The sequence below is a fragment of the Gymnoscopelus microlampas genome (assembly GCF_963454915.1).
Source record: "Gymnoscopelus microlampas genome assembly, chromosome: 5".
In the NCBI taxonomy this organism is placed as follows: domain Eukaryota; kingdom Metazoa; phylum Chordata; class Actinopteri; order Myctophiformes; family Myctophidae; genus Gymnoscopelus; species Gymnoscopelus microlampas.
This window is the reverse complement of record NC_139942.1, coordinates 1108518-1135348: the sequence shown is the minus strand read 5'-3', so window position 1 is coordinate 1135348 and position 26831 is coordinate 1108518. Positions and strand designations below refer to the sequence as shown.

The 26831-nt window shown below is 42.4% G+C and overlaps 1 protein-coding gene across 1 annotated transcript; it reads left to right on the top strand.

Moving 5' to 3' along the window:
• The first annotated feature begins 37 nt into the window (after window positions 1-37).
• LOC311046316 (uncharacterized protein) lies at window positions 38-26560 on the top strand. Its single transcript, XM_084058548.1, has 4 exons — window positions 38-169; window positions 9907-10701; window positions 23335-23514; window positions 24846-26560. The coding sequence occupies exons 1-4, from the start codon at window positions 160-162 to the stop codon at window positions 26186-26188; spliced, it is 2328 nt and encodes a 775-aa protein (XP_083914674.1). The 5' UTR covers window positions 38-159; the 3' UTR covers window positions 26189-26560.
• Window positions 26561-26831: the final 271 nt, after the last annotated feature.

Here is a 26831-nt window from a genome sequence, read left to right as displayed (position 1 = left end):
CAAGCTGCAGCCACAGACTGTAAAGACTTCTCATGGTGTTTTCACAGAGAACAAACGGATAAGACTAACTGCTAGCCTTCATCTCACGGAGTGTTATAATCAAAGGCTGCTGCTGCTCTTTAGGATTTTTAAAGGTCAACAACAGAGTTGTAAGCAGCGATGGAACTTGGTATGTGATGAATGATTCTCTTTGCTTTGATGAGGCAGTTTTTTTTTTACCCCGTTTAGCTTATATAGCTGGTTAGCTCTGGTCCATATAGCGTTAGAAGGAGTTCTCTTTAACGCTATGGTAAGTACCATTCTTTCCCCTTAACACCCGCGGCACTGCAGGTTGCGCAGCCTCCCGTCTTTAGTAACAGTAAAACATACACTTTCGCTTCTCACCAAAACAAAGACGGTTTTACTGAGTTGAAAGCCTACTCTATGTAGTGGAAACTCTCTGAGCCCCCCACCTCACGTCTAAAATACACCTTTTGACCAGAAAAGAAAATATTCTGCAAGGAAAACATTTTTATTTTGCTTGTTCCACTGCGCCCCCTACAGATCTGGTCAATGGAATTTCTCTAAAGGCTCTATTCACAGCAGCCATATTATGAAGACATTCACAGGTGTTACCAATAATACTAATGAAGGCTCTGTTCCATTCTGGTCAAACAGAGTAAGGGTGCTGATATTGTGCATGTTGGCTCACTGGAAACACTCTGTTACACCAGTGGGTCTACAGTTGGGGTCCAGGGACCCTCATGGGCTAACGAATGGTGTGTAACTCTGAGAGTGTACAAATGGAACCAAATGGACCCGTAAGCATTTGGTTCCATTTGTACACTCTCAGAGTTATGGGGGTCGTGGAAGATTTTACTTTCCAGTGAAATATTTTCTTTTCTAGCTAAAAAGTGTATTTTAGACCTGAGGTGGGGGGGCTCGGAGTGTCCCCACTCAATAGAGTAGGCTTTCAACTGCATAAAACCGTTTTTGTTTTGGTGAGTGGCAGAAGTGTATTTTTTATTTTGACTAAAGACGAGAGTCTGCGCAGCCTGTGGTGCTTGCGCAAAGGCTCTACAGTCCAATGGCGTTAAGGAGACACTCCTTCTAATGCTATGGACCAGGGCTAATGGCTGGTTAGCTTTAACGCTATAGAAACAATGACCGTCGGACGTTAGGAAAACCCTTGTCAGTCCGAGGCCTCTAGGACGGACGGGGCCCATTGTTCCCACCATGCACCCGTTTATTTCCAAACCCCCCCAAATCGTCCGAAAAATCCCCCCCTTTTTTTGGACCGAAATACCCGTTAAGATTGATTTATATTTTGTAGCGCTCCGTGCTGCACACTGGAAATTATCCGATCTGCAAGCTCACAGCGTGACTTGTTATGATCTAGCAATACAAATAAATAAAACATTTGATAAATGTTCTGAAGTAGTGTAAAGTAGGCCTATACATGATTTGCTACATTATTATCAGACCTATATGTATCCTTCAACTTCTTGTTTATGCCCACAATAAATGGATACACAGGTTTTGTAGCAATTTGTTGCAATTGTAGACATATTAGGCCTTAACTGGCAAATGTTCAAGCATGTTCTACTCATGTATAATTTACATTACTTAAGACCATTTTCCAATGTTTTTTTTTTTTTTTACATTTTGGGAAAAATAGACAATTTTACATCAAGGTGCCCACTCTTCCTTAGTGCCCACTCTTCCTGTTAGCCTTCTGGTCAATTTAACATTTAGGTTTGATTGATTGATGTACTTTATTTAGTAAGACATGAGAACAACAGTACATGGAGTACAAATTCACAATACAAGGTCTATTAAACTGGAAGACACTAAGCTCTAAGCTCGTTTAAAATGAGATCCCCACGCACACAAATCATGATGACATATAAGAGCCAGACAGGAGGGTTGGGGGGGGTGCAGGTTAAGAGGTGCCCACTCTTCCTTGGTACCCACTTTGTATCCATGTATTATAGCGTTCAAGGAGTGTACTGTACTTGTACATCAAGCTGCCTCACGCTACAGAAACAGGAGATAGGCTCCTGACCTATGGGCCACATGGCTACTTACTGTACTATAGAGCACTAGTCTCGCGTTACCAGACTGTTGCCTCCCACAAATTTCAAATGTTTCCGGCATACAGTCTGGGACTCGGAAGCTCTGATCATGATTAGAACCACCGGCTTCGAATGCTATCAATGCATTGAATGGGAGATTATCACGTTTTATCAGACCATTGAATGGGCGAAGTAGGCGAGCTACCGTCTACCCCGCGATTTGTCAGACCATTCATTGGGCGTAATCAGGAGCTACTGACCTACCGACGGAGGCGGAGCAGTCCCCACAACAATATTTACGATTCTGTCCATATCGGTACATAACTCGAACGGCGCTGAGTAGGCACAGGCGAGGGTCGCACCGCTCCGGACGGCAACTCAGTCGCCTTAGCTCCTTCGGTGGCCCGTCGCGGGGCTCCACCTCGCCTGAGACTGCGCGCCTCCGTCATGGTCCGAAACCGAAACAACCAAAACCAAAACCGAAACTAAAGTATTTATGTCATCTCCGTCGGTAGGTCAGTAGCTCCTGATTACGCCCACTGAATGGTCTGATAAATCGCGGGGTAGACGGTAGGTCGCCTACTTCGCCCATTCAATGGTCTGATAGAACGTGATAATCTCCCATTCTATGCATTGATAGCATCCGAATCAGGTGATTAGAACATAAACCGGATGTGGAGCCTCCTCTCCATTTCCGTTTCGTCTTTACAGTCGCGCAAATGTATCCTAATATACATACAAATAATCTAAGTATACATAGCTTGCTGCTTAGCAGAAATGGAAATTAAAAAGTAAAGTGTAAAGATATTTTAAAATATATTTTCATGAACGGAAGTGCCAGTTTCCTCTCTCGGATTTTGGGAGTTGTAGTTCCAGACTGTATATAGCATTCAGAGATTGTGGAATAGTTGTCTGGCTACGCGAGACTAATAGAGCGGCGAAGTCTGACGTAATTTACACATCCTACCTGGGTCGTGGTTTTTCACCCCCGTTCTGAATTCCCATAGACGTGTTTAATATCGCGTCAAATAAGAACTGTGTTCCAAAAATAAACAAATGACCCCGGCGGTTTTTACTCTTATGGATATGAACCATCAACTGACGGTGAGAAAACGCTAATGTTACTTACGACGAATTAGTTAAATTTACGCCAGAAACAGACTGTTTCAAATATGAGTGACAGAAATTACTTTACGAACCAGGGGATGGACGAGTGACGTCAGGACTTCTGTACTCTATTATGTCAAGTAGGCTGTTAGAATCGGGGTGTGACTTTGATATCTCACCTACTGGAAGTGTGTGTGTGTGTGTGTGTGTGTGTGTGTGTGTGTGTGTGTGTGTGTGTGTGTGTGCAGAAAAGTTGTATGAATGACCGCTGAATTGGAAACATTAATGATGTGGTCTGTTGTAAACCATATAGCCTCAGTCCGTGAACCAGCAAACACCATAATATCAGACAGTAGGCCTTCAGTGACATCACGCTGTCAACAGCCTGCAACTCTCTACAAAGTTGCAGTTTAGATACCGTATTTCCTCTAATAGTGACCTCTATTCAATTAAAAAACAGGCCTCTATTAATGACCAGGGGCGTTGTTGAAAAAAGTCTGCTAATACAAGGCTTTTTTATTTATTTATTTAGTTAAGTCTCAAGAGGGCGTTTACTAAGATACCCATAGAGTTATATGAAAATGCGTGACCCTCCCCTGACTTTATACTTCCTTATAGATGGGTTTCTTGTTAACAAACATTGAGACTGCATGACCCAAACCTGTTTTTCATTCAACCTCCTCTTGTGTGTTTGCTGGTGAGACGTTCCTAGCGAGACATACTCCACCCCGCAGCGGTATTGTGCGCCGAGAACGGCTGACATACAAGCTCACATCGTGTCGTGGATGCAACCGTTGTGAGCTTGTAGGTCTGCTGTTCTTGGCCGTTCTCAGCGTGCAACACGTTCGCACGGCGGAGCATAAATTAGGTTTGAGGGAATACAGCTGAGTGATCAAGCAGTCAAGGAAAATAATACAAAACAAAGTGAAGGAAATCTACCCAACGGAGAGTAATGAAAAAGTTAAAATGACCAGTGACTACATGTAAATGACACAAAATATTGATTTATTCATTCTGATCTGTTTGAACAATAGAAATATAGGCCTCTCTCTTATACATGCCTCCTTTAAATAAAAGCCCGGTACCCACTACAGTTGAAACAAATACAAGCCTGGGTCACTATTAGAGGATTTACGGTAAATGGGTGGTTGAGCACCCCTCCTTTCTCCCTTTTGTTTGTTCAGGGTGTTCCATGGTGACTTTTCAAATAATCGCAAATAAAAAAGGCAGTAAGCCTTTTTTATTTATGAGATGCATCTCCTTGCTGATCACAAACTTTACAGCCAATTGCTTCAAAACCATGTGTCACAAAAACAAAAGATACGTTGTCTGTTAGTAACTGTTTGTATTGTGTAGGGCTGTGTATTGCCAAGAACCTGGTGATAAGTGTTACCAAGTGGGATTGTAGATCGGCATTAAAGTCAGTGAAAATCCTAGATGTCCTGCCCAATGTCTCTTCCCTTTAACGCCAGCGCTTGGGCCGCGACTCCTTGAACTTCCTGATGACTGTTCTGATGTCCCCTTTTTTGTCGTCCAGGCAGCTTATCAAGCCATTCGCAGAGTAGTTTCAGCTCTGTGTCGTTTCTTCCTTTAGTAGCCGTAAGACGTCTCATTCTGAAGTTTTTCGTCACTCATGTGACGAAGGACAGCCACTGCACGCTCTTTTACAGAGTGAGTCCACAGGACACATTCGAAGAGGCTGAAGGCCTTCGTAAGGAACTCCTTCAGGTGTGGTCTGATCACCACAGCCACACTATCCTTCACCTCTTCCTGCGTGTATTTAATGACCTTTGCCTCTTTACGTTTTGTTCTTCTTGTCGTAACATCTGTGACCAAGGTGTCGTCCAAGTCTAGGACTAACATCTTCGTATTATCAACAAAATCTTTCTTAAGCAGTTTTCGGGCGGCAGCTTTTCTACGTCTCGCTATGTTCTATTCTCCCGTCTTTGTCCGTCTTTCTTTGTATTCGCTTCTCAAGGTGATGTGACGCAGCAACTACATGTGTACCTGGCCTGCCACTGTCAACCAGAAGACAGTCAGCCTCTCTCCATGGCAGCCCACACTCAACTGAGCTGTTCTCCCTTATATAGTCAATACAGACCCCACCCTTGGCTTTAATCAACCAACCCCAGTGCAGTAGCAATCCACCCAAGCTGCTCCCCATGTATCATTAATCAGCTCTTCAGGCACCACACCCACTAGGCTTCAAGGCAGCTTCCCCATAACAGCATCTGATAAACAACAGATAAACACAAGCATTAGATTCCATGTCACAGCAGAATGTGCACCTTCTGTGGGACTGAGAATCTACAAGTTACAAGCACACAATACAGCATAAATACAATGAATTATACAGTGCTGTACTAGACAATTAGTCTGTCAGAGGCTACCTATTAGGTCTGTGTCTCAGAGGAGGGCTATGGACAGTTTAGAAACCCGCCTACCAGTGACATAATTGGTAGGCAGGTTGGTAATTTCAAACATTGATATAACAAATCAGTATTTTGCATGTCGACGTGTCGGGGGCATTTATTGATTTTTATTTATTTGTTGCTGCAGAGTTGAGAGGAGAGCGCAAACTGCACTTTCCTTCAAGCACGACAACTGGGCGTCTCGCTTTAATGTGATTTGACATCACTGAAGTTGACGACGAATGATATGCATACTTTGTGTTGCACAATTTGCATTGCACTGTTTTATCGTCAATCTTGACAAAATCATCCCACACTGCACTCCTATGTGAAATCCCACACTGCACTCCTATGTGAAGCTGCCATTTCCAAGTGGGCTTCCAAGCATGCACAAGCAGGACGTATACAAAACTAGTCCACGCGCAGACGACTAGACCGGACATGCACTAGTGTAGCTCACACGCAGACCTAACTGTTCCTCTCCCATTTGGAAAACATTTGATAATTTGTTTATATTTTGAACTGGCTATTTTGGAAATGAATACCGTTTCTAACGTTTTTGAACAAGCCATTAAAATGTCTATTTTTAGCAATACAATTGTGCACTTTTGTAAGAAATGTGAAACTTTCAGCATAGTTAGTAAATACCATAATAGATATTTTCATTTTGGAACTATTATAAATAAATACTGTAGAAAGACCTTTAAGGTGTTCTTTCCAACTAAGTTGGGGTTGCCCATTCATTTGATGATACTTTGGAGATTGCCATAACCGAAGGACATGCATTTAAGTCAAGGTTAAATTACATCGTAATATGTACATTTTAGCTTGGACACTGATTATACTGCAATATAGTGGAACTTTACTTCCATTTTGTGACAATGGGAATAATACCAAACACATTAACATAATAAACTGATAGTCTATTTTAATATGATATTAATAGTAAATTACACTAGAGCACAGAAGTCTGGCGTAATTTACGCATCCTACCTGGTTCGCGGTTTTCCACCCCCATTCTGAATTCCCATAGACTTTTTTAATATTGCGTCAAATAAGAACTGTGTTCCAAAAATAAACAAATGATCCCGGCGGTTTCACTCATATGGATATGAAGCATCAACTGACGGTGAGAAAGTGATAATGTTACTTCCGCCGAATTAGTTACATTTAGGGTTAGGGTTACAACGATACAGAGCCTCCTCCCTGACAATATCGCCGGGACAGTTTGTTTATTTTTGGACCACAATTCTTATATGAGACGATTCTAAAATGACCCATGTTATTCTCCATAAAGAAATTACTTTACGAACCAGGGGATGAACGAGAGACGTCAGGACTTCTGTACAAGGTTGTTCTTTATTGTCACTTCTAGAGTACAGGAAAGAGAGGAAAAACAAGACCTTTTTTGTTGTTGTTGATAATAATGATAATACAGCTTGAGTGCAGCTTTGGAACCCTTTGGCACACGCATTGTCCAGTACACCCTTTTGAGAGTGGCCCAAAATGGTTGCCACCCAGTTATTTCCATTGCCCAGCCCTAATCAGATAGCTCTGGGATTTCTGGTTCCAGGACCAATGCCTGGTTCCAACAGGCCTGGTAGCAGATGCCCTTGATGGGTCCTGCCTGCGTTAGAGGAATGATAATTCATTGTCAAGTAAAATGTTGTTATCGTGACAGCCCTAGGTGCACCCACATTGTTGTACTCCTACAATAATAGACGGTCAACACTAGTGTGACCTTTTTGCCCTTGCCTTTGCCCTTGGACAAACCTGTTTGCTACACACTATTGCTTCCAAGTCCTCCAAACATGACCCCTCACTGATCGAATCAGGTCCTCCACTGTCTGTATGGAGAGATGCTCTTACATCAGACTCGATTCTCTTCTGTGAAGAGATCCCCCATGTAACACACAGCACTGGGAGGACCAACATTATATGGACCAGGTGCAGGATGTTCTGATTCTGAAACATACAAAACCAAAACAAATGTTTTGTTGCTTTTTACCCCTCTTTCTCCCCAATTTTCATTATGCCAATTGATTCCTCCCCACACATTTCTGTATTGTCACTACTGTTGTATCCTACTGGATACCGGGAGGACGTAGAACCTTCATCCTACTCCTCCTGCCCAACACTGACAAGCGCCGCCTCAGCCTGTTCTGTATTATTTTTATTTTTTTTATTTTTTTAGCACAAACCAAAAGCAGTATGGCTCCCTGGTCATCATCAGCTCCCAAAGATGTACTGTAGGTAGTTCTTGTCCTTAAACATAATGGACATTCAAATCTTAGTGGCATCAAACTTCCTTTGTCAGCTCAGTGTTGATATGGTTTATGAAGTCTACGTGGGCAACAAGACGCAATTGATTATTATTTTTCTTTTCTTTAAACAGTAATAGTATAACCACCAACAGGACTCGGCCAGCCATGATTAAATAATGTTAAAGCATATCACACTGCCTTCGCTGTGGCAGATTGTGTAGAACCCTCTCCTATTAGAAAACAGTAAAGACATCGCAATAAATAATTAACAATCTTTCAGACCCTTTGACATCATATTTGAATGACAGAGGTTTAGCAATGATTCAATGTTGCCTGCCTAATCCTCCCTTTATCAGGATAGATAAGCTCACACTCCTTAGTGGAAATGTCCATATCCCCATTGATCATGTAGGACATGTAGGTTGAGTCGACAATCTGAATCTGAATGGCTCTGGTCGACAACCAGAGCCAATGGCTTGTGGGTTTTGTCCTCTAGAGTCTAGAGTTCCGCATTCAGCTAAGAGTGAGCCAGAATAAGAATGTATTGTAAGAATGGGAGTGAGGGGGAGGGAGGGAGGGGGATGCACACACAGACATACAGAACTGTTCAAATTCCAGGTACACTGGTGCGGCCGATACAAATTATTACTTCCACTTGAACAATTTTTGGTCACATGTTCGACCATCTTACACAAGTAAGACGCGCGAACGCGAGAAGCGAACGCTACAAAAAAATAATAATGAAAAAAAAACTTTGAATGTTTTTGAACAATTGAACAAAGTGTTTGAAGTGCCTGTTTCACCCACTTCCGGGGGGCGGAGCCAAAATCCGAGGCCGAAGTATTTGTTCGTAGACCCCCACTTAGGGGGGGTAGAAAAAGTTTCGGAGCGATTCGGGCACTTTTAATTTAACATGGGGTTTCAATGGGGAGTTTTTAGGAGCCTTCTCCGGGGCGTGGCTTCCGGGGGAAGGGGCGGGCTTAAACGCAACCTTGAAAGGTGTGTTCAGTTTTCAAAGACCTTTAATTTGATGTATGGTACGTCTATATTGGACATTTACTTGGCTGCACACAGGCAGTGCACACATACTGCACACAGAGACACACACAGACAGAGACAGCACACACACACACACACACAACCCGAGCACGATTGCATAGTAAGCTCCACTTCCGCTGCGTTCGCAACAAACTCTGGAGCCCTTATTTGTGTATGTATCTGTGTGACAGCTGATCTCACATTTTAATTCCATCCATCCATCCATCTTGAACCGCTTATGTGGAATCGGGTCACGGAAGTAACAGTTCCAACATAGATTGCAGTCTTCCCTTTCCAGAGCAACATTAGCAACTTCCTCCTTGGGGATCCTGAGGCGTTCCAAGGCCAGTGTGGAGATATAATCCCCCCATCTGGTCCTTGGTCTGCCACGGGGTCTCTTTTTTAAACGTTTTTATTTTTTTCTATGAGTGCTGGTGGTCTGTTTTAACCAACCATCCACATAGTTTAGGATTGGGAGCTGCTACTTTCATGTTAGTCAGAAATCGTGATCTAAATGTCTCTTTTTTTCTTTTTTAAGGAAAGGGTTGGGCTACCAAAACAGAAAATAGTATCTTTGTTGTAACCTAAGACTGCAAGTTAATTTAAAAGGAATGCTTGCTAGGCAATCTTAATGAGAATTGAAATTGATAAAGTGAAACATTTTGTTGAACAAGTTAGTTCATGTTCAAGTTAGTTAACCCATGTAGACCTGGAACGCATCTGTGTCAGTTTAGATTTCTTTGGCTATTCAAAAACCGCGCTATGAGCTTGTAGATCTGCTATTTTAGAAAAATCTTAAACTTTTTTTAAAATTTTTTTTAAAAAAACTGCTAGGATTTAGATTTGTTTTAAGAATCGCCTCAGGTCTTAAAGGGTTAAAATGACACCCCTGATCTATAACATTGGTATGGTATCTCACACTGGAATCAAAACGTTGACCAAAACAAAGACAGATATGGACCCAACCCTGTATACAAAAAATAATAATAATAATAATAATAATGTTTTTCTCTGATTTTATCCTTTACCTAGACTTCCTGACCCTCCCTGTGCGTAAAGAGGAGGTTTCCCATGAACAGCAGGAAAGGAGCCCAAGTCTGGTCCAGGAGAAACCTGAGCCTCCACAGATTAAAGAGGAACAGGAGGAGCTGCTTCAAATACCAGAGGAGGCTGATAGGTCAACAATGGCATTACTAGCAGTGAAAAGTGAAGATGATGATGAGAACAGAGACACAGAGCCTGTAGCCAGCACCTCAACTGAACACATGAAAACACAAGCTTATGTCAAGTTCTGGGTAGCATCACAACCAACTAGTGATGACCAACTTCTCTCTTCAAACTGTTCTGAGTCTGACACTGAAGACAGTGATGAGTGGGAGGAGACCAGGAAAGATCAGTCAACTTTAAACACACTGAAATCACGCAAAACACGTGTGGATGGCAAAAAAAAATCTTTGAGCAACAATCTGTCCCAGGACGAGGAATCATCCAAACAAACGGGTTTTAGCTGTACAAATTGTGGCAAAGGCTTTAATTGTAAGGGAACTCTGAAGAGACACATGAGGATTCATACTGGGGAAAAACCCTTTAGCTGTGATGTTTGTGAAAAAAGCTTCAATCGAAATGTTACTCTTAAGATCCACATGAGGATTCATACAGGGGAAAACCCCTTTACTTGCCCAGTTTGTGAGAGAACCTTCAAACATAATTATACTCTGAAGACACACATGAGAACTCATACAGGGGAAAAACCCTTTACTTGTACAGTTTGTGAAAGAACCTTCAATCATAAGGTTACTATGAAGAGGCATATGAGGACTCATACAGGTGAGACAAATGCTTTCATGATAATGCTAATCTCTTGATAAATGTGGATCAATATAGTACCATATACTATTAATACTGAACTCTAACTGTTTTTCTTCCAAGGAAACACAAGGAAACACTAAATCTGATGTGTGTCTGAACAAAGTATGACACTTTTCTTTCTTCAGTTGAGCATAATAAACCAAAAGTATGCAATCACTTCATCTAATTTAGTGTTTCTCAATGAGGGAGGTAGAACCAGGCTCCAGGGGGTGTTCAGAGAATGTTGGGGGGCATTGGAAGCAATATTTTTGAAAGTGGAGCACTGAGGTGCTCTGCCCTTGGGTGGTGCCAGTTTAATAGATTCAAGTGCACATTTTCTTAATTTCATCCTAGACTTCCTTTCATTAACACAACATGAGGTAAAATGTGGTACGGGTTGTGAATTATTTGTAATTGCACATTTACATTTTTTATTGGTATGATGATGATGGTGGCGGTGATAGTTTGGCCTATGCAGCTTGTGCAGTACATTAGTACAGTAAACGTTTTAGCCCATAGAGAGTTTGCCTGGGACCGAAACTAGTGAAAATAGCAGATCTACAAGCTCAGAATGTGCTGCGTTGTGAGCTACAGTGGTCACCTGTTCATTCATGCACGATCTTCAAACGGACACCTATTGGACATCAGAGGTTTTCAAAGGTTTCTTTAGGTACCTTTCAAAGTTGACGCCCACAGATTCTTAGCGCCTCCCATTGAAATAATTAGAAAGTGTAGTGTGGCCGTCCAGCCACGAGGTGGCGCTTGGTTTCAAAATGTATTTTAAAAAAGTAAGGCCTGTGTTCAAAATGTTACTTGAGTAAAAGTACAAAGTATTGGCATCAAAATATACTTAAAGTACCAAAAGTAAAAGTACTGAAATGTTTGAAAGTAGCCGATCTACGAGCTTGTAGATCGTCTATTTTCTAATGGCCATGGTATAATATAGGGCTAAAGTGGTTAATGTATATGTTTTATAATCAGTGTTGGGCTATATTACTTAGGAGAGTAATATGTTACCTATTACTTATTACTCCTTTGAAAAGTAATAATATTATATAACTTATTACTTGGAATCAAGAGTAATATATTACATGTTACTTTATATTACTTTCCCCGTGCCCCCCCCTAAAAAAAAAAGACGTGTACAGTTTTTAGCCTTTTAGAACTGAATCCAATTTAATTGAACAATAGAAAACAGTTTTTATCTTTTTAAGTATTTTGCTGCTACAGATTCCATATTTGGAATTGGAACAATAATTATCCTTACAGGAACAACATAAATCTGAACTGCACACACTGGCTGCAGCCTCTCAAAAACTGAAACAGTAAACTTTTTGAACATTTCTTAACCTTTTCACTTACAACAGTCAATATTAATTAGCCAAAGTGCAAGGGGGGGAGAGAGGAGAGGAGATCAGAGCAGTGGTTCTCAAACTTTTTCATGTGAAGGACCCCCAAATTGACACTTATTAGCCCGCGGATTTCGAGAGAGAGAGAGAGAGAGAGAGAGAGAGAGAGAGAGAGTTAAATCAGGGGTCTTCGACGAGAGAGAGAGAGAGAGAGAGAGAGAGAGAGAGAGAGAGAGAGAGAGAGAGAGAGAGAGAGAGAGAGAGAGAGAGAGAGAGAGAGAGAGAGAGAGAGAGAGAGAGAGAGAGAGAGAGAGAGAGAGAGAGAGAGAGAGAGAGAGAGAGAGAGAGAGAGAGTGTTAAATCAGGGGTCTTCGACAGGAGGTCCGAGGCCCCTAGAGGGTCCTCAGAGTTACTGCCGGGGGTCCGGCAGTAACGTGTGGTTCCACGGTGTGCTGGGAACAGAGGTACTGTAGGGGGGAGGGGAACCTGATAGCAGAGTTCCTCAGCTTATTTGGAATACTGTAGTGTAGGCTACACAGTATATCATTAACATAACCGGTTTTGCTACCTGCTACCTACCTCCCCCTACTGTCTGTCTGTCTGTGCCCACACACTGTCAGACACACACACACACACACACACACACACACACACACACACACACACACACACACACACACACACACACACACACACACACACACACGATGTGCAAGTGTTTGAAAACTTTAGTTACTTTGTAGATTTTGATTATTATTACAAAACATACATTAACCATTAACCTTATATAAAGTTGTCTATTTAAAAATAGCAGAACTAAGCTACACGTTGTGAGCTTGTAGATCTGCTATTTTACATTTTGACATAACGTGTGAAAGAGGACTTTCTGCATAACAAGTAGAGAGAAAGAGAGAGAGAGAGAGGGAAATACTCCAGTAAAGAAAAAAAAATACCTAAAATCTTTACTTATGTACAGTACTTGTGTAATGTAATGTGTTACTTTACACCACAGTAAAATGTTTGAAAATACACTGTTGTGTAAAATGTTTGAAAATATTTTGATGCCAGTACTTTGTAGTTTTACTCAGTAACATTTTTAACACAGGCCTTTTACTTGTAACAGAGTATTTTTATATTGTGGTAACAAAAACTGGACATTCCGCATGGAATTTGCAAGCTCATAGCGTGGGATTTAAACCCGGGCCGCAAAATCACTGGACATCAGCTTTAACCACAAGAGGGACTCTTACTTAAGCATTTAGGGTTGACCTTAAAAGGCAGTTGATACCCAGTTAATACTGAAGACAGAGAGAGAGAGGGGTGCTTGAGCTAATGTGAGCATTTTTTCCACCACTGAGAACATGATTTAAAAAAAAGCTAAATTCTCCCCCAACCCCCTCTCCCTGCTGACTGTAGCCTACCTAACTGTGTGTGAAGGTGGCCAAACTTGTTTTGTGACAACAATGGCCAAGCTTGAAGCCACTGACTGTCTATTAGCATATGTTAACCATGATCCTCTCTCACTGAATGAAAGGAAGGGGTCGCGACCAGCGTTGCCATGTTTGCTTATTATAAGCAACCTGTTTTTCTGTAAAGTTGCTTGTAAATATTGGTAGAAGCTGGCTGCTTTTTATTTGAGAACTTGAGGTGCATATAGGTTTAATGTGCTCATGTGGCCTATAATAATCAATCTCTTTTGGGCTTGTTTTCATAGACCTGTTTGCTTATTTCTCTCGCAAACTCTGGCAACACTGGTCGCAACAGCTGTCTCCTATGACTGAGAGAGAGAAAAAAAAGAATGAGAAAAACACTGGCTTATCCTCTGTTCTTTAATTGTTGTTCTTCAGTGGTGGAAGAAGTACTCAGATATTTTACTTAAAGTAAAAGCCACCACATATACCACATAAAAATACATGTAGAATGTCCCGTTTCACAGGTTATCAAAATATATAAAAATCCTTTGAAAATAGCAGATCTATAAGCTCACAACGCATCACATGGCTATTTTTAAATAGCCAACGTTTATATAAGGCTGAAGTGGTTAATGTATGTTTTGTAATAATCAAAATCTACAAAGTAACAACTAAAGTTTTCAAATAATTGTAGTGGAGTAAAAGAACAATATTTGCCTCTGAGATGTATAGTGGAGTAGAAATAAATGTACTGGAAATTGGAAATAATCTAGTAAAGTAAAAATACCTAAAATCTTTACTTATGTACAGTACTTGAGTAAATGTAATTTGTTACTTTACACCACTGTAAAATGTTTGAAAATACACTGTTGTGTAAAATGTTTCAAAATAGCATTGTGAAAATTGTGAGCTTGTAGATCAGCTATTTTCAAATAGCCTATGTATAAAATAAAGTAAAACTACTGGAAATTGGAAATACTCTAGTACATAAGTTTGTTTTATTAATTCAATGATAAATTGTCTGCATTCATAAGTTCTCTAATGACTTCTGCTTTTAAGAAATAAACTGCAAGTAGAGTAATTGCTTTCCTCTGCTCTCTTCTGCCACCTACTGTCCACCTAAAATGAAAAACTTAAAACACACCCCCAAGGCATAGCCACACCCCCAACCTTTCACAACCTAAGGTTATGGTGGGTTATGGTGGGTACCTTTCAGAGACTCCGGTGCGTATATGAATAGGTGACCACTGTAGTAGATCTGCTATTTTCACTAATTCTTAAACGTTTTATTTTATTTAATTTTTATTTATGGAAATTATTTGATTTCTGATTTATTTATGAAATGCTTCATGTAAATGTTGGAATTGTTTTTCATTGATTTGTTTTAATATTATTTTAATATATTAATATATATACAATATACTTTGAAATAAGATATCTTCTTTAATGTAGGGAACGAAAAAAGGGGATATTTACTCGCTACCCACAAAAATCGGTCCGCGACCCACAAATTGGTCCACTGTTTGTGAAGCGGTGTTGAATGGGGTTTGTACAGGTGAACGCATGTCTGGGACAGCCAAGACAGTGCCTCAATGTGACGTGTTGTTGGCTTGTACTGTAGGTGTTTTCTTTACAGCAAGCGACGCCGCCACTTTCATCAGGTGTAATTATTCCACTCTTAACCAGTTCTCAACCTTGGGGTCCCAACCCACAATAATAATAATGATAACTAGAAAATGAGCACAAGTCTCCGCCAGCAGAACCGTGCTATCAACTGTCATCAACTGTGATATCAGTTTGTACTGGAATGTACTGTTCTTGATTAATCCTGTCTAAGCTATTTATATTACGTATTGTGATGACACCAGTGTGTCTACATAATGTATTGCTCCGCCATTTCTCAGCCATTTCGTGATTATTCCTGTCTTACCTCACTTTGAAATAGACCAAAACTCTTTCAAAGTGACACATCTATTTATAGGCCGCTATACGTCATGCGTCTCACTAGCCAATCCGAGCACACTCTTTCAACGTATTGTCACGTGTCACGTGAGGCTTGACCAATGTTAGCTTGGCCGAGGGGGGGGGACGGAAAGTGAAAACATAGTCTCCTGGCGGAGACAATAATACCTGGGATTTATATAGCGCTTTTCTGAGTACTCAAAGTCGCTTTACAAGGCTATACAAAATGGAACACAATCAAAACAAAACAACTTTAATGAGAAAATACAGAGAGTAAAAAGTTAAAAAGTTAAAAAGGCTACAGAAGGCCAGGGAATAAAACACAAGTTGAGGCTAGGGTGGTAGGAGATCAGTTAGGTGGGGAAAGCAGTTCTGAAGTAATCTCTCAAGAACAGATTCTGCCCTGCGGTGGAATCTGAGGGGTTCGTCATAACGTGTGCGCATTGGCTACAAGTGGGCGTGCCTTCAGATCAGGAAGCGGGCCGCGCTTTACCCAATCAAATGTAGTGGCCGGGATTCACGTGTCCATCCACCCTTCCCCCCTCGAAACTAGCCGAAACTAATTTAACAATAGCGTCCAAGGAGCGGACAAAACCACGGAAAGATATTCACATTTTAACTTACTCTTTCATCATAGAAACAAGTGGGCTTATAACCAAAACCATCCATGTTCTCTGGGAGAAGTGGTGTTAGTGTTCCGTGTAGAAATATTGTTAGTGGGAATGAAAACGTAGTCGCACCAACCGGAAGTGATGCGCTGAAGGCAGACATGAAACCGGAGTTTCCCTGCGCACTGGTCTTCCATTTTCCTCCCGCCAGACCCCACAGACAATATCAGAAAACAGAGGTCGCTGTTTTTCATTTTCTGTGGGGTCTGGCTACGCGAGACTAGTTCTGAAGAGGTGGGTTTTGAGGGAGGCTTTGAACACTGCAAGGGTGGGGGCGTTTTTGATGTGAGGTGGAAGTGGGTTCCAGAGGGTGGGTGCTGCGACGGAGAATGCCCTGTCACCCCAGGTGCGCTTTGTTTTTTTGGTGGGGAATTTGAGGAGGTTGGCATCGCTGGATCTGAGGGAACGGGTGGGAACGTGGTTGTGAAGGAGGTCCGAGATGTATTGGGGTGCCTGGTGGTTGAGGGCTTTGTAGGTGGTGATTTTTAAGTTGATTCTGTATTTGACCGGGAGCCAGTGGAGGTCATGGAGGACTGGTGTGATGTGGTCTCTGGAGCGGGTGTGGGTGAGCAGGCGGGCGGCTGAGTTCTGTACATATTGGAGTTTATTGAGGGTTTTGGCGGTGATTCCGTGGAAGATGCTGTTGCAGTAATCTAACCGGGATGAGATGAAGGCATGGATGAGGGTTTCGGCAGCAGAAAATGTCAGGGAGGGACGGAGACGGGCAATGTTCCGGAGGTGAAAAAAGGCAATTTTGGTGATGTTGTTAACGTGTGGGAGAAATGACCGGGTGGGGTCAAAGATTACACCAAGGTTGCGGATGTGGGGGGAGGTTTTGATGAGGGAGCCGTCGATATTGAGTGAGAAGTCCTGGGTGGAGCGGGTGAGGGAGTCGGGGCCGATGATGATTATTTCAGATTTATTGCAGTTGAGTTTTAAAAAGTTGTTTTACATCCAGGTTTTGAGTGCTGTGAGGCATGCAGTGATGGTGGAATGGGTGGCTGCGGTGATGGTTTTGGTGGAAAGGTAGATTTGTGTGTCGTCAGCGTAGCAGTGGAATTGAAGTCCGTGAAGATGGTGAAGAGTAGGGGACCGAGCACTGAGCCCTGGGGGACTCCGTGAGTGACTGGGGTAGAGGGGTTGGTGCAGTTGTTGATTGAGATGAATTGCTGGCGGTCTGAGAGATGCAATTTCATCCAGGAGAGGGCAGTGCCGGATAAGCCGAGGGAGGAGTGGAGGCGTGATATGAGGATAGAGTGACTGATGGTGTCGAATGCGGCGCTGAGGTCGATGAGGATGGAGAGGAAACCATTGTCGGCGGAGCGGAGGATGTCATTGGTGACTTTAAGGAGTGTGGTTTCGGTGCTATGGAGTGAACGGAAGCCGGATTGGAAGGTTTCATACAGGTTGTTGGAGTGTAGGTGGGATTTGATTTGTGAAGCAACTGTGTTCAAGTATTTTTGAGAGGAAGGGGAGGTTGGAGATGGGCCGGTGGTTATTGGGGATGTTGGGGTCGAGACCGGGTTTCTTGAGGATGGGGGTGATGGCAGCCAGCTTGAGGGCAGGAGGGACAGAGCCAGTGGACAGGGAGGAGTTTATTATATTAGTAATTAGTGGTGTGAGTGAGGGGAGACAGGCTATGACGAAGGTGGATGGTATTGGGTCAAGGGTGCAGGAGGAGGCTTTCATGCCGGAGGTTATGGAGGATAGGTCGGATGCGGTGATTTCGGTGAAGACAGAGAGTGGGTGGTTGGAAAGTATAGGAGAGGCATGATCGGGGGCAGGGGGGGTGGTAGGGGAGGAGGTGGCCAGTTCGGAGTGGATGGTGTCGATTTTGTATTGAACAAATGATAAAAAAGCTTCACATTTGCTGGTGGTGAATGAGGTGGTGGTGGTGTCAAGGGGTTTGAGAAGTTTGCTTATGGTGGAGAAAAGTGTCTTGGGGTTGTTGCTGCCAGATTGTATGATGGAGGAGTAGTGGGAGCTGCGTGCGGTGTTGAGAGCGTCCCTGTATTGCTGTTGGTGTTATTTGTAGATGTCAGAGTGGATGGTGAGACCGGTTTTCTTGCTGAGCCGTTCGAGCTGCCTGCCTTTGGCTTTGAGGTGACGGAGGTGATCAGTGTACCAGGGGGCGGAGTGGGTGTAGGAGTCAGATTTTGTTTTGATGGGGGCGAGCTGATTGAGACAGGAGGAGAGTGCGCTATTGTAGCTGGATACCAGTTCAGTAGGGGAGGGGTTCTGGGTGAGAGAGTGGTTAAAGGTGGAGTCAGTCAATAGGGCGGAGAGAGATGAGGGGTGGATGGATTTCGGGTTCCGGAATGATATGGAGCGCTGCTGTTTGATGAGTGGTGTGGGGATGTCGATGTCCAGGGTGAGGGCCAGGTGGTCTGAGATGGCGGAGGTGAGGTTGAAACTGGTGAGGTTGCTAATGGTGATTCCGGTGGTGCAGATCAGGTCCAGGGTGTGTCCTTTTTTATGGGTAGGGAAGTCGACGTGTTGAGTGATATTGAACGAGTTCAGAATGTCCAGGAAGTAAAGTCCCCCAGAAGTAGAACAGATGGAGATATGGCGCAGAGTTGAGTGAGGAATTCAGAGAGATCGGAGAGGAATGTTGGGTTGGGTTTGGGGGGGCGGTAGATGACTGCAGTGACCAGGGGTTTGGGGCCGGGTAGTTTAAATCACTGTTGCTCAAAGGAGGAGGGGGTTATGATGGCAATAGTAGAGGGTTTGAAGTGCTGGCGGTATATTGTGGCTAAACCACCAGCATGACCAGTGCGTGGTTTGTCCATATAAACATATCCGGGGGGGGGGAAGCTTTGTTGAGTAGACTGTATTCCTGAGGTATTTGCCAAGTTTCGGTTATGCAGAAAAAGTCAATGTTATTGTCAGTAATGAATTCAGTGAGTATTGCGCCTTTTTTATTGAGTGACCGGGTGTTGAACAGAGAGAATTTGAGAGTTGGGTGGTATTGGATGGGGGGGGGGGGGGGGGGGGCTTTGGTGAGTGGTCGCAGATAGGCAGAGCGCACGTGTGGTTTGTTGTTGTGAGTGTGATGACGTATGACGACATCGGAGGCGGGGCGGTTGTTTGACCAGAGTGTGGGGATACAGTGGTCAGTCCGGGGGTAAATAAACTTTCTGCGTGAGCTACGGTGGATATATCTAGGTCGGCGAAGAAGTCTGTGTTTACTGATGGCTGCTGTGATGTGCGATGAGATGGGGATGTTTTTATTGAGTTGAAGCAGATGTGAGGCTGAGAATTTGAGTGGCATGCTGTAGGAGATGGACGTTGAAGTGGATTCGCTGGCCAGTGGCCACTTCAAACTTGTTGGCCAGGAGTGGAGAAACAGGCACAACACATACATCCACAGCATGGCAGAGGAGTGGGGCTATTGTCCGTGGAAAGTAGGAGGAGCACGCGAGGCAACGTGCGGTTGTTATTGTTTGTTAGCCGATAGCCGCCTAGGCAGTGGCAGGAGCCAGGCTGGCTAGTTAGCGTGCTGATCAGCCCCAGGCTGGTGGTGAGAGAAGACGGGCTGGCCGACAGCAAGGACAAGCTCCGGGCCAGAGAAGATGGGGGTTAAAAAAGCTGTGTGGGGGTAGCCAACTAGCCTTCACTAGCGTGCCACCCCGACAGCTTGCTGCTCCGGGCTTGCGACGAGTGAAGATTGACCCGTCAACCACACCACCAACCCAGGGCAAGAGGCAGCAGCTTTCGAGCGGAAAAGTGATCGGTTGGGTGCTGAGTGGAACAGAACAATGGCAGAGACAGATCCGGCTGGAGTATGTAGGAGGAGCGGGTCCAGGAGGAGTTGCAGCCCGAGGTGACAGCTGGAGGTAGCTAGCACCAGCTAACAGCCACAGGTATCGGGTTATAACATAAGGGAAATTAAATAAACAGAGCATGGTAAATAGGCTAAGTTAGCGACAAAAGAAAAAGATTAAGAAAAGAGACTAAACTGACTAATCTGACCAAAACTCAACCTAAAATTCAAACCTAAAACCTAATCTCAGACGGAGAAGCGGCGAACAAAGCAGCGCCAGCGTCCTCTCACGTCCTCTCAGCCTTGAAATCCACCACCACAATGACAGTGGAGTGACAATTGAAGGACATTTTTAAAACATTTACATTCTTTTCTAGGTCCATTAATGCATCAAAAGTAAACAACAAACTATACTATAAAAACCTGGTCAAACAATGGCCAAATTGTAAAAGAAAGAGGCAAAAAGTTTGAAAATAGCTGATCTACAAGCTCACAACGAGGCGTTGTAAGCTTGTGCTATTTTATTTGTGCTATAGCTTGTGCTATTTTCACAATTATCTGTGGGAACTGAGTAAAACTAAATGTAATGCCTCAACTCCTACAAATTCCAAGTGCTAATCAGGGGGGGGGTGCCCAGTTCAAATATGATTATTTTGGGAGGCCTGAAAAGGTTAAGAGCCCCTGATCTAAATTACCATGCTGCTATTGCTAGTTGCTGGTGGTGGCAATGCGCCATAAAAGATGATGAGCACTGCATCTCATGGATGTCGGCCACAGTTGGTGCTGAAAAGCGCTCTCTCTTGCATGATAAAATGATCTTATTCTATCCACCTGTTTCTTGGCTGTGTGTTTTCCACTTCCTGTCGGATTTCATTGGATATCATTAGTCATCTGACCGGTTTTATTGGATTTCATTGGATCAAATCACTCAGTCACTCATATTTGAAACTTTTTCTTTTTTTTAAGACGTTTTCTCAACGTCAGTTGATGCTTCATGTCTATAAGAGTAAAACCACAGGGTCATTTGTTTATTTTTGGAACACAGTTCTTATTTGACGCAATATCAAACACGTCTATGGGAATTCAGACGGGGGGGGGGGGGGGGGTCACGACCCAGGTAGGATGTGTAAATTACGTCAGACTTCGGTGCTCTATTCTAATAAGTTTATGTACTGTAATGGTTTAGATACAAGGCCAGACTTGTCCAGAGAACGGACAAATACAATTTAGCTAAAAGAGAAATGTGACATGAGCAACTGAGTCGACGTGTGTGTGTGTGTGTGTGTGTGTGTGTGTGTGTGTGTGTGTGTGTGTGTGTGTGTGTGTGTGTGTGTGTGTGTGTGTGTGTGTGTGTGTGTGTGTGTGTGTGTGTGTGTGTGTGTGTGTGTGTGTGAGTGCTCCTGCTCTGCGGTGCTGATTCTGTGTTTACAGCAAGGGAGGGCGTTACCTGATATATGCTTCATTGCACAACGGTGTCCCATGGCAAACACAGCCGATCTGCAAGCCTGTGATGCGTTGCATTTGCGACGTGTTGTAGTCTTGTCGATTGGCTCGCTTGCTCAGAGCTCTGGCTGATCAATCTCGCTACAGTGTAAGGCTACAGGCGCCCAGAGTCTAGCAGCAGAGAGTGTGTGTGTGTGTGTGTGTGTGTGTGTGTGTGTGTGTGTGTGTGTGTGTGTGTGACACACACACACACACACACACACACACACACACACACACACACACACACACACACACACACACACACACAGTGGGGAGAACAAGTATTTGATACACTGCCGATTTTGCAGGTTTTCCCACTTACAAAGAATATAGTGGTCTGTATTTTTTTAACATTTCAACTGTGAGAGATATAATCCAGAAAAAAAATCCAGAAAATCACATTGTATGATTTTTAAGTACCACTAAGAATTCCGGCTCTCACAGACCTGTTTCTTGTTATTTAAGAATCCCTCCTATTCTCCACTCATTACCTGTATTAACTGCTCCTGTTTGAACTTGTCACTTGTATAAAAGACACCTCTGCACACACTTTAACCTCGACTCCACAATGGGCAAGACCAAAGAGCTGTCTAAGGACATCAGGGACAAAATTGTAGACCTGCGCAAGGCTGGGATGGGCTACAGGACAATAGGCAAGCAGCTTGGTGAGAAGGCAGCAACTGTTGGCACAATTATTAGAAAATGGAAGAAGTTTGTAGAACCTTAATTTTCAACCTTTTTATTTTTAATATTAGTGTGTGTGCCTGATGGAGAGGCAGCAAAGTTATTTGTCTACCATCATGATGATGATTATGAATTAAGTCACATTGTGCTCCTGTATCAAATACTACTTGTACTGTACCTGTACCAAATTGTGCCTTTTGAATGCTGTGTTTTTTTATGAGGGCCATTGAGTGTTTGAAGTTCCAATTCAAAATTCTAACGGTTCTTTAACAGTAAATAGTAATAAAATGGCTTACCTGGCTGTGTAATTTTACTTATCACAATTACACTTATCATCACAAACTGATCTAATTAGTACATTCTGCAATATCATATACGTATATCATGCATTTTCTCGATTAGGGCTAGGACTTTAACTAAATTACTGCAATACCGTAATTGTGTGATGCATTACCACATTTTTGACAATTTCTTTAACAATATATATATAGTCTGGTGAAAGCTTATGTATTGCATACAGTGTGGTATGTAAGCTTACTATTGGGGATAGATTGTGCGCATGTGATTATTGTTTCCTGGCTTGAGTACTTGATATTTACAGATAATGTTCAATTGAATATATACACACGGCAAACATAAAAGACACAGTTGGAAAAAGAGATTGTAAGTGCTACTTCTCTATGTGGTAAAATATCATAATGAATGCATGCATCCAGTTGATCTATTTTATATCTTAGATGGAGCCAGGCTACATGGGCCAGCGGGTATCAGCTGCAGGAGCAAATACAGCATGTCCAATCTAAAGCCAAAAATATTATTATTCAGTCCGGACAGTGTTGTTGGCCAAAAAGAACAGATCTACTACAAGTTATCTCATTGATCAGTTATGTTGTAGCCAAGTGGAGAATAAACTAAGCTTTATATTGCATTTGTTTATTTGGTTGCTTTTTCAATAATGTAATATGTACTAAACCGAAAACCTACTCTTGATGGAATATCTGACTTTATTTGGTTTTCCAATAAAATTGACACTTGAGAGCCCCCCCACACACACACACACACACACACACACACACACACACACACACACACACACACACACACACACATTCTCTCCCTCTCTTCCTTTCCTAAAATTCTTCCCCCACCCCACCATTTCATTTGGATTGTATAAACCATAAACAATTGTTAATACAGTATGTGCTAAAATGTCCAAATAGTGTGCTTTTCAATGATTATCACAATGACATATTTCTATTTCCTTTTCATTTCATTTACGTGTCTGCCAGAGGTGGACGGCCCTGAAAAGAACCCCTTTGGTGCCCCTCCCGATACCTCCACCCAGTCAGACCCTGGGGAGGACAGCTTGGTCGCCGGAGGCAAGAAGCAGCAACAGCTCCTCTGCGATGGAGACGCCACAAAGAAGACCCACACCACCACCGCTACACTGCAGGGAGTGTCCACTGAAGGTGACTTTGTTAACCACTTGAGCCCTGGCGTCCTTCTTCTGGGGGTAACATTGAACGGTTGCCTCCAAACCTACTCGCCCCCGGTCAAATCCGGCCGCCTCGTAATGGTCACCACCAGGTTTTCCTAGAGGTTTTCCTTATTCTTAAATTTATCCTCAGTAAAACTGCCTAAACCTAACCTTATTCCTAAACTTAACCTCAGTAAAACTATGCCTAAACCTAACCTTATTCCTAAACTTATCCTCAGTAAAACTATGCCTAACCCTTATCCCCTAATTTACCAAGTTCTGGTGCCGTTCTGAAAAATAAATGTGGACTTGTAGTTTGGGGGGCGACCGCTCCAGTTACCGTTGCATTCACCAAAAATAGCCGATCTACAAGCTCCAATTGTGAGCTTGTAGATCGACTATTTTCTCTCACCAAAGAGATTTGGCGTAGAGGCAAATAAAGAGTGTCTAAATTGGTTTAACCACTTGAACCCCAGCATCCATATTCTGGGGGAAACATTCCCCCAAAATAGCCGATCTACAAGCTCACAATGTGTCGCAATGCAACACATTGTGAGCTTGTAGATTGGCTATTTTTGGTGTAGGTGTAAAGTCTGTACTTGGTGTAGGTGTAAGTACAGATGTAATTCAAGTCCTCTTAAGTTCTCTATGACTACAGGGGTTTAACTGCTTAACTCTCTCAGTGCCACACAACGAGATATCCTGAGTTAAAAAAACAACAACATATATATATATATATATATATGTATGTGTATTTCTTTGGAAAAAAATGTTCAAAACCCAAGATATCATTATCTGAAGATTTGCAGCTCCATCCACTCTTTGTTTAACTTTTAGCTGAAAAAGGCTGTATCTCACTTCACTTTTTTTTTACTTTGAAAAAAAAAAGAAAATTGCTGGCACAGTATGAACATATTTTTTAATTTTATTGGCACTGAGAGAGTTAAGGAGAGATTATGTATTAATATTCAGGGCTCGAAATTAACTCTTACTTTCTAGCACTGGTGCTCCTGTCTTAAAAAAAAGCTATGCCTGATTTATACTTAATAATGAAATAATGAAGATATGTTTTTCTCAATTTTTTATTTTACCATTTTGGAAACTAAACGGGGAATCAATAAGAATAATCAGAAACAGAATCCATAAAATGCTAACAATAATACCATACAATGACAATCAACTTATTTGATGAATGAGGACAGATTAATGGTTTAGAAAGTGAGCATGTATTTACAGCAGAGGTTACTACAACTATCACGGCTACAAAAGAGAGCAAAGCAAAGTAAAGTTTAAATCATAAAAGGTTTTCTCACTTTTTCCTAGACTTGCTGCACCTTCCTTTGTCTAAAGAGGATGGTTCCCCTGAAGAGGAGCGGAGTACCAGTCTGGGCCAGGATGAACCAGAGCCTCCACAGATTAAAGAGGAACAGGAGGAGGTGCATCAAAGACCAGAGGAGGGTGATGGGTCAACCTTGACATTTCTAGCAGTGAAAAGTGAAGATGATGATGAAAACAGAGAGACAGAGCCTGTAGCCAGCACCTCAACTGAACACATTACATCACAAGCTGGTGGAGATGACTGTGGAACACCACAACAAACTAGTGATGAACAGCTCCTCTCTTCGCACAGTTCTGAATCTGACACTGAACTAGTAGACAGTAATGCGTGGGAAACCAGGGAAGATATGTCTGCTTTTAACACACTGAAATCAAACAACACACACAATGTGGAAGGAGAACGATGGTCTTTCAGCAATGAGCTGTCCCAGGACTTGACATCATCAAAACAAACTGACTCCATGGGGAGTCACACAGTGATGAATCACTTCAGTTGTACAGTTTGTAGCAAAAGCTTTAATCGTAAGGGAAATCTGAAGGCACACATGAGGATTCACATGGGAGAAACCCCTTTTTCTTGTGCAGTTTGTGGTAAAGGCTTTTGTCAAAATGCTAACCTCGTGAAACACATGAGGAGTCATACAGGGGAAAAACCGTTTTTTTGTACCGTTTGTGAACAAAGATTCACTCAAAAAGATAGTCTTAAGACTCACATGAGGATTCATACAGGGGAAAAACCCTTTACGTGTACAATATGTGGCAAAGGCTTTGGTCATAATGCAAATATGAAGACACACATGAAGACACATACAGGGGAAAAGCCCTATAGTTGTACAATTTGTGAACAAAAATTCACTCAAAATGATAGTCTGAAGACGCACATGAGGACTCATACAGGGGAAAAACCCTATAGTTGTACAGCTTGTGAGCAAAGATTCAGTCGTAATGATCATCTAAAGATGCACATGAGGATGCATACAGGGGAAACCCCCTTTACTTGTAGAGTGTGTAGCAAGGGCTTCGGTCAAATGAGTGATCTGAAAAGACACATGAGGCATCATACAGGGGAAAAGCCCTTTACTTGTACAGTTTGTGGCAAAGGATGTAGTCAAATGAGTGACTTAAAAAAACACATAAGGACACATACAGGGGAAAAGCCCTTCACGTGTTCATTTTGTGAAAAAGGCTTTAGTCAAGTAGGTGATCTAAAAGCACACATAAGAATTCACACAGGGGAAAAGCCTTTTACGTGTACAGTCTGTGGTAAAAGCTGTAGTAAAATGAATAATCTAAAACAACACATGAGGACTCATACCGATGAAAAATGAACAATAAACCCTTTTAGTTGTAGAATAAATAGTAAAGGCTTATTTCAAATGGGTAAAACAAAATCACATCCAGTGTGTTGTGATGTTTGAGTTTATTTCATTGAGCTATACATTAACTAGAGCAATTTTTTACATGCATGCTGTCTATGTGTGTGCGTGCGTTCACGCTCTACTTTTCTGAGTGTATTGCATTTACACAGTAAGTGGCTTGAGGTGGTTTGAAATGGCCCCTTACGGGTGTGTAACTCTGAGAGTGTACAAATGGACCCGCAGCCATTTGGTTCTATTTGGACAGTTATGGGGGTCCTTGAAATTAAAAGTTTGAAAACCACTGTGCTACACTAACTGGTACAGAGCCTTTGCATTTGTTGATTGAATCCTTTATTAGTCATAAATGTAAACAGCATGAGGTACAGTCATAAAACACAAAGGATAACAAAAAAAAGTCAGGACATTGTGGTCCTATGTATTAAATTCATCAACATACTATAGCATTACAAATAACAATACATGTCATCAACAAATACAACACACTATTCAAAAAAAAAAGGAGAAAAGGGCAAAATGTCAGCAGTGAACCTCCTTTTCTATGGGAAATGCATTTACCTCCCCTTATAAATGGTGGGATTTGAACAGTATGTTA